Below are 13,813 nucleotides of genomic sequence, written 5' to 3'. Positions count from 1 at the left end.
TTTTTGTAGTCACTGGAAGAAGTGAATGAGTCGACGATTACCAGTTTGTTCAAATTAGGTAACAGTGGAAACGGTCTCTTGTGGCTCTGATTGCATGTAGCCAACAAAAATGTAGGTGATGTGTAAGCATCTGTCAGGGTAATCGAGGAAAATAATTTGGAAGCTCGCATTAAATTGTTAGATCCAAGTGACAAATTCACTAAAGTTTCATAAGCAAACATGCTTACACAGGGTTTTACTAGAGAAACATTATTTAATTTCGTGTAAAAGGCGACAGAGATTTTACTTCAACGTACATGTCATTGGAAAAAGAAAATGTTTAAAGGATTTGTCCATTCGCCTGATGTAATTTAGAAAATATTGGAAAACAGAGATGACCTCACAAGGAATTCAGCCAGACAGTGGTTGCTTTCAGTGAGTTTCTTTCTGAAGGGTTTCACAGACTTGAAAAATCTTCCATCTAGGCTGCGAGGTAGAAGAAGAAATTGGTTTATGCTCTGTATTATTAAATACCGAAATAGCAACACAAGTATAGCAGAATGGAAATGAAGTTCACGTACTTTCTATAATTCTGATAAAAGTGATTAATTCTCATTTCGATCATCAGTCATGGCATCATCATTGAAAGTAAATGAGATCTTACGACATCCGTTGGCAGGTTCATCACGAAATATTTTAATACAAGAATGAAGTACTTTATGTTGTCGTACGAAGAAATAAAATTAATGTTCTTGACATCGCATTTCCTGATCAAACCACGAGCGTCAGGGTAAGTCCACTGGTGGCTCTAAATTTCGGCGCTTAAGAAGTTACTGGCAGAAGTAAGCCTCTGGCTTGATGCGCGTGCCGCATAGAAAGGGCAGTTTAGCTACCACACGACATGATAACTGTGTTCCGTTCCCTAGTACATCATTTGTGGAAGACATCACCAACATTTCGTCCTTGTCGAAATCAGCAGCTCGAAAAGTAATTAATGCTGAAGACATCGCAGCAATCCGACAACAGTCGCTAACAGGACTGTCTTCTACTTAAATATTGGTTTGGACACCATTGTCCTATTGTAAGTAATTCCTCCGACCTGTGAAATGAATGACCTCGCTAGGTATGGACGCCTACAATTGATTGTGGATTTCGAACTACATTTCAGTTTGGCATTCTTCATTTGTACAGATAACTGCTATAAGTGCTTAACTCCCAGAAAACAAACAGGAACTGACTAGGGATCGAACTCCATACCTTTGAAGCTGTAGTCTCTCGCTCACCACGCAGCCACACTGCCGCAAAAAACGAATGAGGGGACCTTTTGTTCAAATATAAGAGTGCTGCAAACAGAAACAAGCCTCAGGTCAGAAATTAACGTCCAAAAAACCAAATGTTGCTCAGGTCCAAGGTTTGCTAATCGAGAGACCGGAGTCTACAACGCTATGCTTCTCAATATACCAGCGAATTTCTTTGCGAGTGAAAACGTCAAGTGAAGCTTTTTTAGTGGCTAATAAAATTAATACTGAAACAAATAACTGACGCTATTAGAGAACACATACTTATTATCTGCACTGGTTAGATCACATCGAAGACCATGGAAAGAATCATATGCCATTGAACTCGAATAACAACAAAGCAAATTTACATATAATGTGGCTACTGTTATACGTCAACTACGCATAACACTGCATAGGATAGTAGCAGTTTGGTGTAAGTATAATCTAAACAGACCACTTGAACGTCTCTTGCACCTATCGTTATAAACCAAAACAATATGATGTATCGAGAAAGTCAATACTACAGGATGTCCGCTGTATAGGCTATTGATTTCTGAGCCTAGAATAATCATGAATTATTATGAATTTGGTTGTTCTGTGTTGCAATGAAATGTACACTCGACTATAAACTAGTGTGCAAGTTGTGAATTTCCTACCATATCAGAAATTCCGGCATGGTTTTTTAACAAAATTTTCAAATTCTTCCACGTGCATTACCTAACCGTCCACCAAATATCTGTAAATGCACTACTAACAAGTCCGGTCCTAGATACCATTTTACGTTCCCAATTAAAATATATGTATCGACAATCACGCAGTAAAAGCCTGGATAACTTAAAGCCCCATGATAGTGCATCGTCTCTAATCTGTTCTTATTTGAAAGTGGCGTAAGCAAGACGTATATTCTTTAAGCTGGTTACATTCAGTATCGCTGGTTACATTCAGTAAGCTTTTACGATCTCATTACTGTCCCTACTTCTTCAGTTTACAACTGGATAGCTGACTTTATCAGAACATACTGCCACTGGATTAATAGAAACAATCTGTCCATAGATTGCGAAAACAAGTCCAAAAGCGAGCCACACACGAAAAAAAAGAAAATTAAAAAATCGACCGTCTTCAACTACAGAATTGCTCGTTTATTTTTTTGTGTCGCTTTAAAAGTTTCTCCGTAGGAGATTGTTATCGACTCCCTCAATATTAGCTGTGGAACAGAGGCGTTGTTTCTTCATCATTAACGCAGTAGTTCTCTGGAAATTCAATTCAAGTGTTACAGTTATTACGGCTACTTAGATAGCTAGTTACATGTTCCATGACTAGTTTGAACAATTTTTTATCGAAATGATGTGGAACAAGTCAATTAACAGGATATTTATTCATGATTAGTTTTAACATTAATGAATATATTGTTTTCAGTCCTACGCAGGCAGGTTTTCTTTTTTTTTTTTTTTTTCAATCAGGTCAACAGTTTTTAAACACAAATTCGTCCATGGAACGCAGGAGTTGCCCAGAAGAAATGATTTTAGGTTAGATTTTAAAAAACGTGCTGCAACCTGTCAAGACACTATGTTATTATGCAAATGACCAAAAATTTTTATTGGTGCATATTGAACTCCTTTCTGAGCCACTCATTAATAATGAGTAGTAAATGTCACTTTTCCTTCTATTGTTGATTGCTGCAGAAATGGACATTATTCTTCCCAAATTGTGATGGATGGTGTATGACGAATTTCATTATCGAATACATATATGTATTGTAAAGGTGCAGTCAGAACGCCTGCCTCCCTTAAAAAAAAATAAAAAAAAATAAAAAAAAATTGCAAGATGAAAATGAGTGAACGTTACACATTATTCTTACTGCTAGCTTTCGTGTAAGCAATTCTTTTTTTCTAAGTGATGAGAAAATTATTCCACAAGATATTATTAAGTGGAAACATGTAAAATATGTTAGGAGTTTGATTCGTTTGTTTCCAGGAATAGCAAATCATACGAACAGCAAAAGTAGGTGAACATAACTGATCAGCTCAGAAACATATTTCTTTCGGTTCACGTTTAATCATTAATGTGCACCCAAAACCTAGTGTTCTACCATGTTTACTGCTTCCTGTTCATATGCTATAGCAGTTGTTGATATGTGTGTTTGTTGTACAGACATCAACACAGAGTGTTTTTTTTTTCTTTTTCAAAATTAAAGAAGAGTTCATTTGTAGAACACCAGTTAATAATTCTTTGAAAAGCGTTATTAAAAAATTCTACTGCAACTTTTTGTGTAATGGGATTTATTATAACACTAGTATCGTGTGCAAAACGTGCTAATGCTGCTTGATAAACGTTTAGTGGGCATCTATTGTTTTCCGTACAGAAGCTGATTTGCAGCGAGCTACTCTAACCTGGATAGGATTTTAATTACTAGATTTGAAAGCTAACAGTTACAGCCTTAATATCCAGAACAGCAATGAAACAATGCTAATGGCAATATTAGTATATTGTGAATAATAGAACGATAAGACTATCAGAAATTAGAAAAGGCAGTATTAATAATCTGCAAATGCTACAACGATACGAAAGTTAAGACCGTTACTCCACAAGTGTCGGCATGGAAACGTTAACGTAAATGAAATTATTCTTTAAACGATTTCGATTATTCCCTCATTTCAGAATTCTTATAAATTCAAAACACATTTAATAGAGTATTTTGTATCATATACATGAACTGAGCTATGTGGAAATCCTTTTGTCGAAATACTTGCAATTTCGAGGAGCGTGATAGTTATCCTGATAGCAGTAATAAAAACAGTACTTCTTATTTATAGCCCACAGTTAATCAGTCATTAGATTAAAATTATTAATCAAATATAGACGCGGATAGATAAAGTTCAGTAAATTACTCAGTTTGATTATTGTGTTCTCTGTTGCTCAACTAATTTACCTTTATACCTTTCACGTCAGAAACTCTCTGGAGAACAAAAATTAATAGTGGGCGTGAGTCTCGCTGTTTCTCAGGGTTTCCTGAGTCATGAAGGTGTACAGGCTTTTTTCTTTTATTTTATCGCTTTTGCATGCGATACGATTTTTATAAGACCGATAAGCGTTTTGATAGTCGCTGTTCCGTAGCACATAGGTATTAATCCCCATTTGACTGTGATGAGAGAGTCTGATGCCACTGATCCTCGTCACCTGGGTAAACTCAATCTCCACAGAAGTACTTCAGTGCAACGAGAGGAGCGATTTGAGTTAAATAGGTGTCCCTTTCCCAGGGAAAGACGTTTCCTTTGTCGGCTCGTGTATGCCAGTAGCCTAACTGGACAAATTTATACGTGAAACGACGCGCTTGTTTGCATCCTTTTTAGGGAGGCACAGACCTCAGTGGTGAAGATACTCTAATGAGTTAACTGCAATGAATTGCTGCTTCGAGAAATGGAAAAATATTCATAAATCGGTCGACCTGAGTCAGTACATGATTAGATTATTGTTGGCGCCAGTCATCTTAAAACTGAGCACAGTGAGCAGTCTTAACACAAAACCAGGTTTTGGTCATCAAACGACTGGAAGTTTCAGTGCAACCTTAAACGTTTGAGAATTCAACGTGACAATATACTATGGGTATATAACTCTATTACAGGAACTCAAATAACACACATACCTTCTAAATATCTGAACATGAAATATAGTAGCGCTAAATTACTAACATATAACAAACTTTTAATCAACCAAAGACACACTGATGACCATAGATGTTAAGTCCCATAGTGCTCAGAGCCAACCAAAGACACAGTCACTGGATACACCCTATCACAAAATCCAGACTTTGAAAATAATAACGAATTAGACTGTTTAATTAAAATGAATGAGAAAGGAAACCTTTCCTTCGATCCAATGCAGACTGCTTTTGAAATATAAAGTTGTGGAAAAAGTAAGATTCCAACTCTGAAGAACATATATTAACACAGATTTTTATGTATCAGATACGGAGTTCATCTTTGTATGCAGCACAAATACCGTCTATGACACGAGCACTCAGAGATAAAGCAAAATTTCACGTGGTGTCATCTGACAAGAAACACATAGTATGAGACCAATATTTGCATTCAAATTTTCCCAGTAGCTCAAATTTGTTGAGGCTTTTACGAAGTCTATGATCACGATCATGAACTATTTATGCAGTTTCCTACTTAAGTGAAATTACAGATGACAAAATGGGACTTTCATCAAGTTTAAAATCATATTCGAAGGTCCTAGTTCAACGAAATTATTTTATGATGTACTAATCTGAAACGTTTAATTCAGAGAAAATATCATTGGTAGAAAAGCAGTATCTATTCTGTACGATAATGTGACATGAAATTAAAACTGGTAATGAATGTCTTTGAAAATCCACACTCAATAATTCACCACGAATATTCTGATCCAAAGATAAATCTGGGAAATACATTCGAATCCTCCAGTAGAATTTACACTCAGTAACTTCTTGTGGGATATTTTGCAAGTTACCAGGATTTCTGGATGGAAGTCACTCCATAAAATGCCGAAGTAATGGCAAAATTTTATATTGCATTTACTGTGTACTTTTTTTTACTCCTTTCTTTCTGGACACTACGAGCTTCAGAAGTACTAGGCTTCTGCTTCAAGCAATTGCTAACCAGTGTAAGTTTCACCTGAATCTGAAATGAGGGCTCTAGTAAGTAACTCTACACAGTCAATAACACGAAATTCTACGAAACGTCGGTTTCATTTAAAATTAAAAGTTCCAGAATAAGCCCGTTTTCCTGGCGACCACTCAGTAGTTACTGTTAACTGAAATAATAAAATCAGTTTAAGAACGAAGTAACTCTTTTACAGAAGAAAGCACAGCTTCCTTCAAGCAGGCAACAGTATAAGCACATCCAAAATAAATTCAAAAATGGCTATGACACTCCTCCTTATTATGCTTCAAAAATATTTGTAATAATCCACAACCAACCACAAACGTTTTGCGAAAGCTTTTATTGTCTAGACATAATTAGTATCACCAGATGACTACATCTATACTTACAACGTTATTTCGTGATGTGTTAAATTTTACCGGTTCCTGTGACAACATAATTGTGCTTTTAAAAAATGCTGAAGTTGTTATGGGGCCTCTGAAGGCGCAGGGAATAAGTTGTTGGCGATTTACAATGCTGACACGCCAAAAGTTGTCAAAACGCAGTAAAAATAAAGAACTCCTGGAAAACGAATGCTCAGAATATCTCGAACACACTAGACGGTCAAAAGAAACCTTCGGCAAAGAAATATTTGAATTCTTTGAAAATATTTCACAACAGTTACTTAGAGAAACACATTTTTGGGCGTGAATATGACACTGTTAGAAAAGCAATCATAACGAATCAATATCATGAAACCGACAATGATAGGAAGGGGTTGCACAGCCATAAGTTAATTTCAGTATTATCTTCACGACAGAATAGGAGACACTGCATGCATTCAAAGGCCGCTCATGACGCCAAGATATGCAAGGCATTAGCGTCTAAACAGAAACAACTAGTTAATACTAGTCTCCGCGTTATAAATTTATATTGCTGTGTTCAAGCTAGCTATAAATTTTTAAAAAAATCCAATAAATTACAAATGAGCAACTGTCAGGGAAGAACATCAGCTTTTGGCTTCATAGTTTTTGATTTAAAAGTTAAGCTATTTCTAAACACTACATGACGAACAGCGACTAAAGCATACAGTTTCTTTTTCTCAGTTACAAAGAGTGGAAACCGGAAAGGAATTCCTATTGAATAAATGAGCAAGAGGCAAACGAAGCTTAAAATTGGGCGTCAATTGAACTGCAGGTTAATTATAAATATCATCAAGGAGAACGGAATCGACGCTGTTGTATTCAAAGATGCTCACATTTACCAAAGCAAAAGTCATGTCTTGTAAAGTTTTAGTTAAGTGATAACGTGTTAAATAGAGACGTCTTGCCGTTAATCATGTGTTTGACGCCCATAGCTCAATACAAATTGCCTTCCCTGCGCATAAGCGCTTCCATTGTTATAGTGACGCTCACATGAATAAGCTGCTTAATGAGGAAAGGTATTATGATGGTTGGCTTCCTTTTTCTCTGTAGCATGTAAAACTGATGATATAATATGAATAAGCAGTCTAGCCGATGCCACGAGTAAACTCTCAATAATTAAACACAAATAAACCAGGCACTTGCGGCAGCAAATTAAACAAAAATATGCGGAATGAAGTGCTGTGATTTAGAGATGTTGATACCCCGCGGCGTATTTTTGTTAATTTCAGAAAAAAGAATCTGCGTTAATACTGAATTACATTACTTTTTTATAGTACGAAATTCAACTGAACTGTCGTACGCTATGCGCTCAGTGGAAATATTTAAAATATCAAAATGCTGTAAATAAAGAGGTGCGTCAGAGAATCTTCCGGTAATAGTCTTCCAGTAGAGCATTCTGTACTGTGTTTCTCTTCGACAAAACCTGCATGAGTTGTGTGAAAATATATTCGATCATTGCAATAACAATATTTCGTAGCGTAAGCCTTGAGACTCATTCATCTTACTTTCTTCGAGAATCGCATTTTGCTTTGCAGTCACCTACAACAACATTTAATGTAATTTCGGTGAAAATATTCTATTATTAGTACCACAATCATTTTAAAGGGAATAATGCGCTAAGTAGAAAAATAACATTCATTCTGTAACAGTCGTGTAAAAGAAGCGACAGTTTTATAATTAAGAACTGAGATCTGAGGCCTTACGTATTATTAGCACGAAAAAGTAATCACAAACAAGTGAACAGGAAATATATGTGGAGACTGGTGCTGAAATTGAAAAATTTCTACAGAAATAGCGAAATCTCTTGTAAGAAAATTTTGACGAATATTGCGGCTAGTTTCTACAGACCATTTATCGTTCCAGAAACTATTTTACGATAACATGGCCACACCTAAGCAAAGCTCTAAAAATTGACATAAGGAAATTATGGCAGGCTCAGAAATTAATCTCTCTGCCGGCTGCGGCGAACTAAGAAAAAGAAAAAGTACGTAGAAAACGATCTACACATGCGACGTGCGACAGACAGAAACAAAATAATAACGAATAACAAAATAAATATGTAACAGGTTTCGAAGGAAAATAATTTTTGGAAGAAAACGATAGTTTAAAAAATGGTAACAAAATAATAAATTATTATTTTACGTTGCATTGTCAGTACAGTTGTTATCACAGTCATCAGGCATACAGCAGGACAACTAGAAAATAATACACGGTAGACTGATGTCTCCTCAGGAAGGGAACTACAAGCAAGTACCAGTGCAAAAAAATTATTACACATAATTAAATAAGGACATCGACATTAATTCTCTCAAGATGCCTGACAGAAGGAAAGCGAGGCGCAAACACGAGTCTAATTTTTAAAAATAAAAGCGGAGATTTGATATCGGTAATTTAACAAAAAAGTCACACGAGTTTAAAATTACGATTCTCACGGAAGGTAAAATCGTTCTCGATCTCAAAATGCAAATTGCAGTTTTACGCGTATTTTAAATTTCGGGAGAAATAAAGTCTATCTAAAGCGCACAGAAATAAAAACGTATTTTTAATAAAGTAGTGGAAAATTACACCGAATTAAAGATTGCACCTCGCGCGCACCGTCCCGTATTCGGTTTACGACCTTCTGTTAGGCTAACATCTCGAAATCTTACAACAAATATTTGGTTTCAGATATAAGACTTAGAATAAACACACACAAATTGTAGCTTACGGCAAAGTACATCGTAATTCGTCGTTATAACAGACACTTTCACGGTACACGTACTTTCGTAACAGTGAACGATTACGTACAATTTCACACGTACCTTGACTCTCAGTCGCGAGAGGGATGACCAGAGTTTCTGCCCCGAATGCGCGGGTGACGATCAACGCCATATGCACAGTCTTTGTCCTTTATAAGGTAAATGCAAAGTTTATAATACTGTGAAGTGTAATGCGCAACGCGCGGCGCAGCGCGGCGCGGCGCGGCGGGGCGCGGCTTACACGAAATACGTCCTGCCGTTGGCGCCGACGGCGCGCAGCGGCAGCGTGTCCGGGATGCTGCTGTACACGTGCACGGTCTGCTCGCCACCGGCGTCGTCGATCTGCATGTAGCTGTGCCGGTGCAGGCCCGGCCCGTACTCCTCCTCGTCCTCCTCCTCGTGGTCGGTGGTGCGCTGCGACGAGTTCTCCGACACGTACGTCGACTGCGTCGGCGTCGTGGTCGGCGTGTGGCGCAGGGCGTGCAGGTGCGGGTGCCGCTGCGGCTGCTGCTGCTGCGGGGCCGACGGCGCGGGCTGGCGCCGGGGGGCGGCCTGCGGCGGCGGCTGCTGCTGCTGGCCGTGGACGCGCGGCTCGGGCGCCGTGGGCGCGGCCGTGTAGCGCGCGACGGGGCGAACGCCTGCGGCGGCAGCGGCGGCGGCGGCGGCAGTGGCGGCGGTCTTACCCTGTCGCTGGCGGCCGGTGGCGACGGGGCCCGCCGCGGCTGCGGGTGCGCCGGCGGTGGCGGCGGGCAGCGGCCGTCCGCCGCGGCGCCGCACGTCGGGCATGGCGTACCACAGGCGGTCCCAGCAGCGGCGGTCGCCCCACGCGATGGGCACGCAGCCGCGCAGCAGTGGCCGCAGGTCGGGGCTGGGCTCGCACTTGACGAGCACGACGAGGCGGCCCGGGTTCTGTTCGGCGGACAGCACGGCGCCCAGCGCGCGCCGGAAGTCCGGCCGCGTCCACTCGCAGTCGATGAAGCAGCGCGACATCACCACCAGCAGGCGCCGCGACGCCTCCGCGGCGCTCGCCACGCTGTCCGCCAGGTACACCGACTCGGGGTCTACCTGGATGTCCCGGTAGTGCAGACACACGGCGTACCCTCGCTGCTCCAGCTCGGCCGCCAGCAGGCGCTCCGCGAAGTCCTCGTCGCCGACGCTGTACACGATGTAGGCGTCGTACAGTCGCTCTCGGTCGTCGTCGCGGTCGGCGGCGGGCGCCGTCCCGAAGAGGCGCACGCCGTAGCGCGAGTGCGCCCAGAAGCGGACCTCGTGGCGGAATCGGTAGCCCAGGGCGGCGGCGGCGGCGAGCAGGAGCGCGGCGACGGCGGCGGCGAGGAAAGGTGCGTAGGTGGCGAAGGCCGAGCCGGCCGCCCCGTCCGCGTCCTCCGGGCCGCGCTGCACCACGGAGGAGGGCGCGGCGTCGTTGCCGCGGCGCGGCCGGTCGCAGCGGAGCAGCGCGTCGGCCACGCTGCCCCCCGCGGCGCACGCGAGGCGCTCGAGCGTGTCCCGGTGCGCCCAGGCGCGGAGGCGTGCCGCGCTCTCGCAGTCGCAGCGCCACACGTTGCCCGCGCCGCCCACCGTGAGACGCGTCTGCGTGCTCTCCGCCAGCTGCTCCCACGGCCTGAAGTCTTCCAGCCGGTTCCCTTCCAGGCGCAGAACCTCCAGGTGCGGCATGTCCGCGAACGTCGCGTTGCCCACACTCGCGATCTCGTTGTTCTCCAGATACAGTTCGTTCAAGGTGCTCATTTTCTCGAACTCGTAACCGTGGAGTTCCCGGATGCGATTGTTCTCCAAATGCAACACCCGCAGAGACGTCACACCGTTGAATGTCTTGTTGTTGATGTTTTCGATATTGCTGTTGTTGAGAAACAACACCTCGAGTTTTTTCTTGCCGATGAAGACATGACTCGGCAATTCCCCGATATCGTTTCCGTCGAGATATATCTCGGTCGCGTCCATAGGTATCCTGTGCGGCACGTGCTTGTAGCCCGCATTTGCGCAGTCGACGATGTTGCTGGCCCAAGCCGTATCATGGTAACACGTACAGTTGTCGGGGCAAGCCATCTCGCAGTCGCACGCGTCGAAGTCGCAGCAGTGGCACAGGGCGAAGCAGTGCATTTCGTACGTGCAGACGAAGTGCAACGGATCCACCTCCATCAGTGGCTTCGTCTTTACGCCTCTAGAGAAAACCAGCGTGCACACGATGGTGTCCAAGTCCAGTATTACGGGATGCCGGCGCAGGTAGCCCAGATGGTTGATACGCTGCAGCCACTCCATGTCGCAGTCGCACACGAAAGGGTTGCCACCGATATAGAACTGCGGCAGCTCTCTCTCCTCCGGCAACGGATTCACTGTCAGTGCGCTCATGTCCATCTTCTCTATGTTGTTGGCATACAGCACGACTCTGCTGAGATTCGTCTTCTTAATAAACGTATTCGGTGCGACACTAGTGATACGATTGTTATTTAAGAACACGACTTCCACACTGTCTGGCAACGAAGATTCGCCAATTTCCGTTATGTAGTTGAAACTGGCATCTATCATTAGAAGTCGGAGGGTACTGCCAGTTTCGTAGTAATTTCGTAGTTCCTTTAATTTGTTCTTATGCAAGTCGAGCCACTGAAGACTGTGGGGCACGAAGGAATAGTCGAACCACTCGATACGGTTGTTGGAGACGTTCAGCCATATCAGTCCTGGCAGATGAGACACAATGCCGCTAATGTCCGTCAGCTGATTCCCGTCCAGACGCAGCATCCGGAGAAGCGGGTTGTTGGCGAACGAACCTGCTTCAACAAAGCGAATATTGTTATTGGCCACATTCAAAAAGTGAACCCGCGGTAAGCTAGAAAACGTGTCTCTCGGCAAATTTTCCAGGTTATTGTTCATGAGTCTTAGGGCGTATAATTCCCCTAGCCCATCGAACGAATTATTAGACACATTAACTATGCTGTTACTCCCTATATCCAGAAAACGAAGGAAATGCAACTTACCGAGGGCGGCAGGAACCACCGTGAGGAGATTGTTGCTCAGTCCTAAGTCCTGCAGGTGAGTGCAGTTCTCGAAGGCCCGCTGGTGAATGGCAGTCAGCTTGTTGTTGTCCAGGTAGAGCTGGTTGACGACGAACAGCCCGCTGAAGTAGTAGTAGTCGACGTGTGCGAGTTTGTTGTGGCTCAGCGTGAGCACGTGCAGGTTGCTTAGGGCGCTGAACGCGCCCTCCGTTATCGTGTCAATTCCGTTGTGCTCCAAGTTCAGAACTTGTAGACTGTACACGTCAGTGAAAACGTGCGGATCGACGCGGGCGATGTTGTTATAACCTAGATTAAGCACGACGAGACGAACGAGCCCGCTGAAAGTATTCCTGTTGATCCAAGAAGAAGTGAGGTAGTTGTGCGACAGGTCCAGGACAGTTAACTGATCTAGTCCCTCTAACAGCCCCGGTGCCAGCACGCTGATGGAGTTATTTCTCAAATAAATCTCTCGCAGACCCCGAGTAGACTGGAACACCTCGGGAGGAAGCGCCTCCAACTCGTTACTAGACGCATTCAGTACTTGCAGTTTATTTACTCCACTGAAAGCGCTGTCGCCCAGCGAGGTAATAGCGTTGTTCTGCAAGTACAGCTCTCGTAGCGAACGGAGATTTGTCAGTCCGTTGTCAGGAACACAGGGAATGTCATTGTGGGAGAGGTCCAGGAATTCTAGCACCAAGCTGCACGTCTTGCCAGCAGACGCGGAGAAGTCCAGTTCTAACATGTCTTGCAACCTGTTGTGCGACATATTGAGTCGAGACAGCGAAAACAGTGGGCAAAAGAGTGCGTCCGGCAGCTTCCATATGTTATTGTGCGAGAGGTCGAGGCTGCGAAGTTCTGACAGGCCGAGGAAGGTCTCCTGGTCGAATTCGAGCGCCGTCGCCGCAAGCCACTCCCTGATGTACGTACGCACCGTCAAATTTCGTAGGTCCCTCAGCGACGAAAAGGCGGCGCGTGGCAGTTGTAGGATCTTGCAAGTCTCGATGCTGAGCTCTCGGAGGCGACGTAGCTGTGACAGGAAGCCACGGCCGGTGTGATCGGGTAGACCATCTCCCGACACTTTACTCTCGTAGAAAAGCACGTCGCTGCACTCGATACGTAGCGACTGGACCTTGTCTATCTGTGGTAGTGTCAGGTTCTCTATTACGCTTTGCATCCCGTCGATAGTGCGTAGCTGACAATCTAATCTGACTGCGTCTTCATCCTTTCCGTGTCCCACGTCGTAAGGAGACGTACGTTCCCAACCGCAACCTTTACGAACGTCCTCGTGCTCACTAGCGATGCTTCGTGCTTCCACATCAAAAAGCAATGATACTGCAACAATAGCTAAACAAATTCGGCTGCACACGCTCATTGTCGGTAGGGGTGGTGTCCTCGAAACGAACAGAAGCTTACATCACTGACAGAGACTTGGGTCACACACGATGACTGCCGGCCAAGTGCGGACCCGGCTCGGACGTACGCACGCGACGACGCCAAGCGCAGGCACGCAGCAGGCTCCACACACACTACACCGCGGTCGGCAAAGCCAAGACTGAAGTGACTCCGCCTCTGGCGCGCGGCCTTATCCCCCCACCACTGTGTCCCACGGCTGCCGCCAGATGTCAGGCGAGGGCGGGGAGCGAGGCGTCGGTGGTGGGGGCACGGCACGGTGGGAGGAGCAACTGTTGCATCTGGCCGCGCATACTGCAAACCAATTATAGCTCTTCACCTGCGCTCGCAGCTCAAACACGTACACTCAAA

At 44.1% G+C, this 13,813-nt stretch overlaps 1 protein-coding gene across 1 annotated transcript; it reads right to left on the bottom strand.

Annotated features, from left to right (window-relative positions):
- Nucleotides 1–8,454: 8,454 nt before the first annotated feature.
- Nucleotides 8,455–13,570, bottom strand: LOC126471026 (toll-like receptor 6). Its single transcript, XM_050099087.1, has 3 exons — nucleotides 12,035–13,570; nucleotides 9,822–11,827; nucleotides 8,455–9,581 (listed from the first exon to the last, which is right to left on the bottom strand). The coding sequence occupies exons 1-3, from the start codon at nucleotides 13,422–13,424 to the stop codon at nucleotides 9,282–9,284; spliced, it is 3,696 nt and encodes a 1,231-aa protein (XP_049955044.1). The 5' UTR covers nucleotides 13,425–13,570; the 3' UTR covers nucleotides 8,455–9,281.
- Nucleotides 13,571–13,813: the final 243 nt, after the last annotated feature.

This window comes from Schistocerca serialis, chromosome 3 (assembly GCF_023864345.2).
Source record: "Schistocerca serialis cubense isolate TAMUIC-IGC-003099 chromosome 3, iqSchSeri2.2, whole genome shotgun sequence".
NCBI classification, from domain to species: Eukaryota; Metazoa; Arthropoda; class Insecta; order Orthoptera; family Acrididae; genus Schistocerca; species Schistocerca serialis.
This window is presented reverse-complemented; position numbering and strand designations above follow the sequence as displayed.

Excerpts from the sequence above, each read along its gene's own strand:
- LOC126471026 (XM_050099087.1), bottom strand. The coding sequence starts at position 13,424 with ATGAGCGTGTGCAGCCGAATTTGTTTAGCTATTGTTGCAGTATCATTG. Across the intron at positions 11,828-12,034 it reads GGTGGTTCCTGCCGCCCTCG|GTTCGTTCGCCAACAACCCG; the intron begins GTAAGTTGCATT and ends TTGTTGAAGCAG. Across the intron at positions 9,582-9,821 it reads TGTGGTACGCCATGCCCGAC|CAGCCCGCGCCGTCGGCCCC; the intron begins GTGCGGCGCCGC and ends GCCCCCCGGCGC.